Genomic DNA, 10,863 nt, shown 5'->3' on the forward strand with positions numbered 1-10,863 from the left:
TAAACTTTTTTGTACATTATATAAAACTAAAATTTATAATTTCAAATTTCTTTTAAAATTAGTGTAAAACTTGTTTCAACCTCATTAAAATTAATTATTCTACCAAATACATCTGTAATATATATTCTAATTGAATTTATAATATATTTATTAATTTCAGAATATCCAACTCTTTGTGGTTCTTTTGTAAATGAATAAGCTCTTGTTAAATCTGCAGTACTTAAAGCATAGATAATATCACTGAAATTACCATCAACAAGTGAATTATCAATAAGATCACAATGAATGTAAATTGTATCCACAGAGTTAGTTATATTTGGTGTTTTAGTTCCCCATTCAGTTTTGTCTAATTTTTTTTCTCAAATCCAAGCAATGTATGAAAATTTGATATTTCCAAATCCAACTTAAAATTATCTGTAATTGAAATCAAAATCTTAAAACTACTTAAATCAAATTCCAAATTTATTGGAGCAATTTCTGATTTATCAAATTCATAATCATCATTACTTATTAATGTTTCCCTAATATAATTATTAATATCTGTGTAACTGTAAGAACCATTTGTAAATACAATATCTTTCCAATCCTTACCATTATGATAACGAATTCTTTTATTGTCATATTCATCACTAATATTATGCCAAGAGTAGGTCATAGTGTTAATACTATCCAAACCAACAACGTAAGTTTTATTTTTATCTAAAATTAAAGAACGACTAAATCTGATTGTAAAATCACTCGGAGTATTTTTATTATCTTTAACTGTTTCAGAACTTAATACTATTTTTTGTTCCATTTATATATAATTAAAAGTTTAAATTCAAGAAAAATATTTTTTATAAAACATTTCATGTTGTTCTGGTAAAAGAGAATTCATTTTTAATAGTTCATCAATTATTCTAATACCTTCATTTTTTAGTTCTTCATTATTATTTCCAGCATTAATTGAACCACAAATTAACTCCAAGTCATTAACCAATTCTTTTGGATTACATGGACAAACGTCATAACCTTGTCCCCTAATTACTTTTTTAAATTTCATAGATCTTTTATTGATAGGTAATCCTGACTTTTCTGTTAATTCTTTAAATATTTTTATTGAATGATTTGAATGCTTTTTCTTATTGTTATATCTTTTATTAATTAAATCAATTAAATCATCATCTACTTTAGTGTTAATGACTTCTTTTCCAGTTATTCTATCCTTAGCAATTAATTTGTTTTGACCATAAAGTTTATTTAAGTTAATAATTAAATTACCATATTGTCCATTTGGTAAAACTTTATATGGGTTATGATATCTTATTCCCTTTCCAAATACCTTTGAGTCTTTAATAATTTTTAATAAGCGTTCATTGTATCTTTTAAGATTTTCTCTATGTAATTCTAACTCCGAAACATACTCACCTGCAGCCGTAGGTTCTGCATTTGTAAATTCAATTATTTCACCTGGTTTTTCTTTACTATATTTATTTATATCACGAGTAAAGACCTTTAATTTTTCGGTAACCTCTTTTCTTGTTTTTATCCAATCATCTTTATTTTTGTTTATTACTAACTCTGTTAATGTAGGCAATCCATATTCTGATATTATATCTTTATCGATATTTATATCTAAATTTGCTATAAATTCTTCTGTTAATTCTTCGGGAGGTTTTTTGGTGTCTTCAAGCTCATCATCTTCATCATCCGAAACCATATGATCTTTCGGCGGTAATAATCGTGTTGGTTCTCGGAATAGCTCTTCCAAACCCATATTATCTTCCGGCGGTAATAATCGTGTTGGTTTTTCCGATGGCTCTTCCACCATTTCTAGATTTTCTATTTCATGTATCTTATCAGCAAACTGTTCTGGAAGTAACGCTAATTGTTGTTTTATTCCAGGTAATGCTTTTAACTGACTTGATAATTGTTCTTTTTGACTTTCTATTTTTTCAGTAATTGGCTTATAAATTTCAGTATACATATCCCGATTTGTAGCTTTTCTTATTTTTTCTCTCATTATTTCTTCTCTAAGATCTCTCATCTTTTGTCCAACTAATTTTTTTCTTATTCTTATTTCATTAAGTTTTGATTGCATTTATATAATAATGTAAGATAATGTAAAATAATGTAAAATAATGTATTATTATATAAATGGAAATTCCAAATTATGATACAAAAAGTGATAAATCCAATAACTTTAAACAATTTTATCCTTTTATGCCAGATTCATGTTTTAGAATGTTAATATGTGGATCGTCAGGATCTGGAAAAACAAATACATTAATGCATATACTTCGAAAACCTCTTATATATTATGATAAATTATACTTGTATGCTAAAAACCTAGAACAATCTAAATATCAAGATTTAATTAACAACTTAAATCAAATTGCAAAAAAAATTAAAGTAGATCCAAATGAAATACTTGAATATTCAGCTGATCCCGACCAAATTGAACCTTGTGAGAATCTTGAATCAGAAAAACAAAAAGTAGTAATATTTGATGATTTTGTATGTGAAGATAAAAAAGTTCAAAATGAAATAACAAAATACTTTATTCAAGGACGTCACAAAAACTGTTGTGTTATTTATTTAAGTCAGTCTTACTATAAAACACCAAAAGATATTCGAATTAACTGTTCACATTATATTTTTGTTTGAAAGTCCAGGTAAAATGGAAAATAATAGGATTTGTGATGAACAAAATATAGATCGTGATACTTTTGCTAATGCAACAAATCAAAAATATGATTTCTTATATATTGACAAACCAAGGAAGTTTTTAAGAAAAAACTTTACTGGTAATATATAATGGGAGTTTTTAATGATGTAAAACAAATAAGTGAACCTGACAGTATAAGTAAAGTTAAATTTGATATTGATTTAAGTGATTATGCTACTAAAAAGCAATTCAAAAAGCTTAAAAAGGAAACGGAATCGTATCTTCATAGAAATAAGGAACTTGATAACACAATGAATAGAGCATTAGATATGGGAGGTAATGAAATAATCAACCTAGGAAATCCAGATAAACCCAACGATGCAGTTTCAAGACGGTTTGTGTATAAAAAAATTCAAAGTGTAATAGATGACTATAAACTTGAAGATGTCAAAAGTATAAAACAAACACTAGAAGTAGAAGTAAAGAATATTGAAGAATTAACAAAAGATTTTAAAAAGAATTCATTATTAATTAATCAATTACAAGGTAAAATTGAAGAAGAAATGAAAACTATGACTGATTCTATTAAAGAACTTGAAGAGAAATCTGATTTGACAGATGACAATATAAAAAAAGTATTTAGAAGCAATTTTGAAAAGTTATACACTCAAGTTCAAGAATTAAAAGATAGTATGATTAAACATGAAGAACTAAAAGACAAGATTATTGAAGCTGAGAAAAAGTTACAAAATATGTATCAGTTAGAAATCAGAACAGAAATAAATAAACTAAATACTGAAATGGCAAAAGGGAATCAAGATTTACTCGATACATTTTCAAATAAATTTGCAGAATATAAATCTGAATTGGAAAAGGCAGCTTCACAAAGAGGTGATGATCATGACACAGCATTAGATGACTTTAAAAAAGAAATTAATTCTAAAATAGATGACTTTAAAAAACAAATTCGAAATTGGATTAGTATTGTTGACAACCGTCATAATTTAAAATATGCAGAATTAAGTAATATTACAAAAAAATTACAAGAAGATATTAATGAATTTAATGATCAAATTAAAAAAATAATAAATGATTTGGACTCTGTAGTTGAAATATCAGCTAAACAAGAAGAAGCAATTAAGATAATTAATGATCAAATTAAAAAAATAATAAATGATTTGGACTCTGTAGTTAAAATATCAGATAAACAAGGAGAATCAATCACTGCTAATACTCAAGTAATTACTGCTAATACTAAAGCAATAACCGCTAATGTTGAAGAAATTACCACTAATGCTGAAGAAATTACAAAATTAAAAAATGTTTTCTTAAAACAAGAAACACAATTAGCTAGAACAAAAGGTGTTGTTGACAATTTATCTGCTTCTGAAGTTGCTACAACAAAACGAGTTGATGATTTAGCTGAAATAATTCTTAAACTTAAAAAGAAAGACAGGAAAATAGAAAAAAGGGTAGAGGAAGTAAAACATGAAGTGTTTCTCTTTGAATACTATTATAATCATACTTTTGATTACATACAAATGAAAAAGTATTTTGACCGTCGTGGTGCCTGGATACATTCAACATATAAAAATATGGCCGATCTGAACTATTTAAATATATTTGAAATAAGACCTGGAATTACCGTAGATTATAAAGATTTTTTAAACACAAACCAAGAATATAAAATAGATGTATTAGATATGCTTTTGAGTGGTGTGTTTGCGATTAGAAAAACCGGAACTTATATAATAGATATTAAGATTTTATTAAAGGGTGCGAGCTCCCCGGGTGAACCGTATAAACCGACTAAAAGCCCAATATCAAATTTTATATTTAGGTGGCGAAATAATAGGCCTCAGGATGATGTTTTATTTTTTGATATATTTGATAATGTAAATATAACAGCTGAGGCAGCTGAGGACTTTGACACTGATAAGTTAATATCTATGTATAAGAAAAAAATTAAAATTTATCTAAAACAAGGAACAATGTTTGATATTCACCCTTATGACGATTCAGCATCTACAGAATTAACATTTATGCTTTTGATGGGTAGTTACATCAGATTCTACATATCAGATGAACCTGTATCCTATGATAGAAACAGACTTTTGGATTAAAAGCTTAATTAAAAGCTTAATTAAAAGCTTAATTAAAGTTTTAATTACTGTGTGTACCCTAATAATGTACTTACTAATTGAAAATAAGATCAAAGACCATAGACCCACCTTTACATTTTATTAATAAAAATAATCTGCCAAAGTTTTGCCAAAGTTCTGCCAAAGATTCGGCCAAAGATTCGGCCAAAGTAAAAGCAAATGACAGTTTGCTGCCAACTTGGCAGAAAAATGGCAGGCTTTTGACTGGTTGAATTTGTGGTTTCCCACATAGCCATTTTCAGAAAATACAACGTAAATTCCAATATAACATTTTCAGAAAATATGTCAGTTATTTATAACCAGGTTTTCTGAAAATATGAGAAAATGAAAGTAAAGTTAAAACCTGTGGGTTTTAAAGTATTTTAAATTGTCCGGCATTGGTCAGTTCGGACCGAGGGCCAAAAGGTCAAATGAGGTTAAAATGCCAAAACCCCCATATTTAATACTACTACTGCTCATTGCATAGTGTTCACGGCGCCGTAAGAACTGCTCATAAGTAGTGTTAACATTACCGTGAGTAATGCTCACTGATTAGTATTCACGATACAGTGAGTACTGCCCACTGAGTAGTGTTCACCGTACGGTGAGGACTGCTCACTGATCTGTAGTTACAATATAGTGATGCTACAAAACACAGATGTCATTTCGAATGGGCAAAATATTCTTAATGTTTAATGTTTTGATTAAAGCATCAAAGGAAAACCAAAATGAACATATGAATATCTAATTGTAAACTAAATTTAAACATGAAGATTTAATTTACAAGTATAATGAACTATATAGAAATTTACACATATTATAATATCAAATTCTGTATTGATAGATAATACGCTTTTACAAAGAAACTCGATTTTTGATCTAAAAGGATAACTATGTCGAGCCCGTTGACACACAGCCTCAGTGACGTTTTCGCCGGTTGAAAAGAAGCTCCATGCAAGTCAAAGTTTTGGCATCGACGACAAAATTCGACATGATATTTGCAATAGGGACCTGTGTCCTTTAGCAGTTATCTATTTCATTGAGGGAAATATTTTCTTAAACTAACAAATGTGATACAAACCACTACTCTGTCTTACCTTACTTATGTGCTGTTATCGTTGGTATTAACCCTTACCATGATAAATTTTTATAATGAACCTGTCCATCTTTCAATTTGGACAGTAACATTAATTGTTAAAAGGGCTGCTTATCAAAAAAATGATACTGGCTGAATAGCGAACAGCGCAGATCATGATCAGACAGCATAGATATACAGGCTGATCAGGATCTACACTGGTCGCAAAAGCAAAACCAATTCTGTCCAGCATGGAAAGGGTTAATGGCCATTGTCTGGTTCATTTTTTCATACGTTTTCATAAAAGTCTTAATTACACAACGTTCGTTTTCATCTGTCATGTGCAATTAATATCAAATGAAGAGAAAAGCCATCAATGTATCTGAAAACATCTGTTCACAAACATCGCATCACTTCAAAATATCATATAAATTATATCCTGTTCGTTTAGAATTCCAAACCAACGCTGCAGAGACCGTCATCAAAACAAAACTTGTTTCGCAAAGTGATCTCGCATCTGAAAGAGCAAACTGGTTTTCTTGATATAGTCCTGAATCTTCGATACATACTCTTGCGCCTGTGACCGCGTTCCTCCATATCAACGTAAACTGTAGGTTAAACAGATACTGTCTCGAAATGTTTCTATAAAGAATGTTTTCGTATCTACTCAGAATAAATTCCGAGGGAGATAACTCAACTTGATAACACAAATAAAGATTCGTGATCATATGTATATTTCCTACAGGGTAAAAACTTCGGTAAACCTCGCGGTATCTTGTATAAAGAATGCTTTTAGACTGGTTATTAAATAGAATGTCATCATCATGTACATAAATGGTTGAAAACGCCATAAAATCTGACTTCAGTATATACGTTGCATTCATGACATTTAATACCCATTCTTGCCTGATCATTTCCTTTACGGTTTGGATTAGCACTTTCGGACGAACAGGTGACTTTTTGTTTATTATTTTGACAAGGAAATGTGTGAAGTTACTACCAAGATCCATTGTGTCATAGAAAACTGATTGAATAGACCAAAGTTTCGGCCAAGGAGACTTTAGAATTGATATGTCTGTCAAAAAGCGATTGAATGGCATTAGCTCAGCTATATGAATGAAATTTTTCGTTGTCAGGTTGATATATACAGTATATTCCTGGTTCAACCAACGTTTGTTCGGGTAGATGCATCTACCGGTTTGATCGTACAATTGCCCAGACGGACAATAGATCGGCCGGCAGCTGCCGTTCTAAAATAAAAAAGGAAGTTTACATAAATCACCAATCAATAGTTTGTGACAATGACCAGTCTTAAGTTTAACTCTAATTTTTCTTGACTGAAGTCAAAACTTAAAGAAAAAAAGTGTAAAAAATATTGTTGGTGTTATGTAATAAACACTTACTGTATAGCTTGCCGGTCAATAGTCAAAACTACTCGGTCATTTCGATCTCGAACAATAGGTCTGACAACTGACCAACAAGCCACCTATTTTAACATTTAACTTCTCCAATGGTCTGTTGCACATTTAACTTCTCCAATGGTCTGTTGCATAAGAATGAGATGCAACTTAAAACCTAGTATAGAATTTTTCAAATTTTGAATTATATCTAACAAAAATGAATAGGGTAATTTTATGATGAAAGGACATCATTATAAGGGAAGAAATCACAGTACTTGAAATACTTACGTCGTTAATTTCACAAGCCTTTGGTACTTTTTTTGCCTTCGCTAACATATCCTCGCGATCATTAGTAATGAAGTTAGTGTCAATAAGCCCTGTAAACCCATTTGAACCGTGTCCACGTTCAAAGGTAATCTTTTTACAACTTATATCTTTAATAAAGGGTTCAGCATTACAAATGTAGCAAAAAATGTTTGCATACATCTTTGCCTTTCTATATGGCGACACCAGCCCACTTGTGCATGCGCTAATTACTTCTTCCTTAGAAAACCCTATATCATAAGTTAAATGAAATGATTTTGAAGCAAGACATACATTAACGAGCTCCTTATAGCATTTATGAGACTTCAGGTCATTGATGTCACCTCGGTAGGTAAAGTCAACGCTGCAATCTCTAGGGACTGAGTTCGAAGTTGAATCTAACAATTGAACAAAATTGCTTGCATCTGAAACAAGCTGATCTATTTCTTTACAAACAAGAAATGCATCGAAAGGAGTGACGTCCATAGCACCATTTTTAGTGGCACAGATTGCATTCTTGTATAGAAGATTGTTTCTTTTAGAGTATACGGGATACAAACTATCCCAGGGAGCAACGCGTTGATCCCCGCAAGATATGTTTGATTGCATTGTACTATTAGCAGATGAATCAGGTTCTGAAACAATCGAAATCATGTTGTATGCCTGAAAAAACGCATAGTCTTCCGGTGGTGGAGGTACAGTAGTAAGGAAAAGACAACTCCGCTCTGTCGTCTGCAATATGTCGTTTTGATTACCACTTGCATTTCTTTGAGGCTGTTGTGACGGAAAACAGCAATTCTCGGTTTCAGCACAGTCAAAACTACATGAACAATCTACAAGTATAGAAAACAAAAAAGAACTATTGCATTTACTTCCGATCTAGGCAAAGGCTGTTAACATTGTTAATGTTTTATATATCATAATGAGATTTTAAGGCGATAGTTTTAAATAAGCAATATGGACTTTTCAGTATCGTAAAATCACCATGTGTTCATTAGTGTATAAGGTGCGATTTAAAGTAAATACATGAATAATTAATAAATGGATAAATACATAAAGTAAATAACGCGCTAATGGATACTAAACTATTTTGTGTCAATAACATCATTGATAGTGATTCTCGTTTCGGAGAAGACAGTCTTTAATATAATATAATCTGTGACCACTTTGGTTATTTTGTCTGTTTAAGGTAGTGGACCCGTACTGACAGTCAGCAAAGTACGTTCTATTCGTATGTGGCTTCGGCATTCTCCGGTTTTTATGCAAGGTCACGTGCGCATTGAGCTATATCCACGTCCGAAGAATGCCGAACTGCCTTACGATAATACGTAATCACACGGAGATTGCCGAATGTCATTACGGATACACTACCTTAATGTATGTTTATGCACCAACATTTGGGTGAGCCAAATAATTGACTTTGATGAACATGCGATAAGATCTTTGTGAGAGTCAAATGATCGCTTTTTTCCACAAGTCTTTATTACCTAGTCTGTTGTTAGAAAAACCTACCGGCACAGCATGACTCAAAACCTGGCTCAGATACTTCCATTGGCGCTTGAAGTGTTTGGTTCTCACGGCAAACCTTTGCACCGGGACACATATGTTGCAGAATATCCGGTAAACGTAATAGAATTGACGAACCATTTTCAGCATAACCGTTTTCGAGAAGCAAACAGACAAGCAAATATAGCAGACCAACCATTGTTATCTGCAAGAGAAAAGGAAAAGAAAAGAATTCAAAGAATTACAAAACAACGCATATGATATGTTGAGTAATGATATTCATACATTTATAAATTGCTCCTGTGTAATTGAATGAAGTACATGTAGTCTTATATGAGGCATTTAAAATACGGTTTAACACATTTAAAAGATTTCTAATGATTTTATCGCCTACTCGACGCCAAATAAGTATATACATGTAGTAGATAAACCTATTGACTAGTTTGCTTTTCTTCACGTTAATATAGAAGCAGGCATGTGCATTCCCAGTATGTGTTTTTCACTGAAAAAAGAAACGTTTTCTTTTGAGTGTAGTGGTTCTTAATTTCTTTATGGTACTTAAGTATGAACTTTAGTTTGTTTGCATTTTTCAATTCTCGGGCCATTAAAACTACGTAAGAAATCAACAACCACGAATAAAACACGCGGCTCTAAATTAGTTAGGTGCGTGTACACACACTGATACCGGCATACTGTCATCGACATGACACGCTGGTGTCAACATCGAACATTTTTTGTCGCCTAGAGTGAGTAAAGATTCCCTAGTATATTAAGGATTAATACTTTGATGCCGGATTTAATGTATTAATAAGAAAAGTGGACATACTTTGGCAGTTTCTAATCCCAAGACCGTAAAATTTAACGTGTTGTGTTATAGCTGCGGTAAGTAAAAGCAGACCTACCGGTTCAAAAATTATCTTTTTCGTGGTTAAAGACATTTTTATTGTAAAATACATAATATCAATGGCCTTTTAACTAACTCAGTATCTTTGCCAATATTCAAGCTTTTTAATTGTTTCATTTTTTAGATGGACCAAATGTAGTTCCGGCTACCATAACTTAACTCACGCTATCTTTATATTCTGATGGTCGCGTCTATTAAGTTATGGCGTAACCCTGCCCATTTGTTTACCTAACAACATCTGCGCACTGATTCTCGTGAGAAACTGACGACATCATGCAAAGTTCGTAGCACATGGTTAATTTTGAATATCAGTATCAACATTTTTTTATATTTAATGAATTTAGTTGACTGATGAAGCATTTTTAACAAAGTTCATGAAAACATACCTTAGACAGTTTAAATTCACAAAAAGTTAGATAGATGACGATCCTATACTGCCTTTTTGTTTTTAAAATGAAAAAGCTCTATCACACGACAACTGCAATGGTGGGCAAAATATTGCCGGTAGCATTACTCATTTGAAACGTCGATGTAGATCTATATCTCATTTTCAAACAGACATATGTTGCGTGGTTCATTTTATGTCAGATCAAAAGAAAAATTGGTTAAACACGATTTCTGGTTAGATTTCAATACGGGATTCGGTTCAGCTGAGAGATCCAAGACAGCATATAACATCTCTGAAGCTGAATGTTTTTAAGCTAGCAAAGTGCAGAGGGTAGGCAATTTTGGCATCTATTTTGGGCGACATAAAAATTGTGTGGCAACGATGTTCAGCGACAAGTTTAATGAACTGAATTGTTGTTATTACCGACGTTCTTGTTGACATTTATGTTTCGCATGTTCAAGCGGTTTAACCTCTTAAATGCAATACTAGTCCAAGTATC

The 10,863-nt window shown here is 31.4% G+C and overlaps 1 protein-coding gene across 1 annotated transcript; it reads right to left on the bottom strand.

Annotated features, from left to right (window-relative positions):
• Positions 1–5,333: 5,333 nt before the first annotated feature.
• On the bottom strand, positions 5,334–9,888 carry LOC128546710 (uncharacterized). Its single transcript, XM_053517974.1, has 3 exons — positions 9,079–9,888; positions 7,534–8,399; positions 5,334–5,411 (listed from the first exon to the last, which is right to left on the bottom strand). The coding sequence occupies exons 1-3, from the start codon at positions 9,269–9,271 to the stop codon at positions 5,334–5,336; spliced, it is 1,137 nt and encodes a 378-aa protein (XP_053373949.1). The 5' UTR covers positions 9,272–9,888.
• Between the last annotated feature and the right edge of the window lie 975 nt (positions 9,889–10,863).

This window comes from Mercenaria mercenaria, chromosome 11 (assembly GCF_021730395.1).
Source record: "Mercenaria mercenaria strain notata chromosome 11, MADL_Memer_1, whole genome shotgun sequence".
Classification (NCBI taxonomy): Eukaryota; Metazoa; Mollusca; class Bivalvia; order Venerida; family Veneridae; genus Mercenaria; species Mercenaria mercenaria.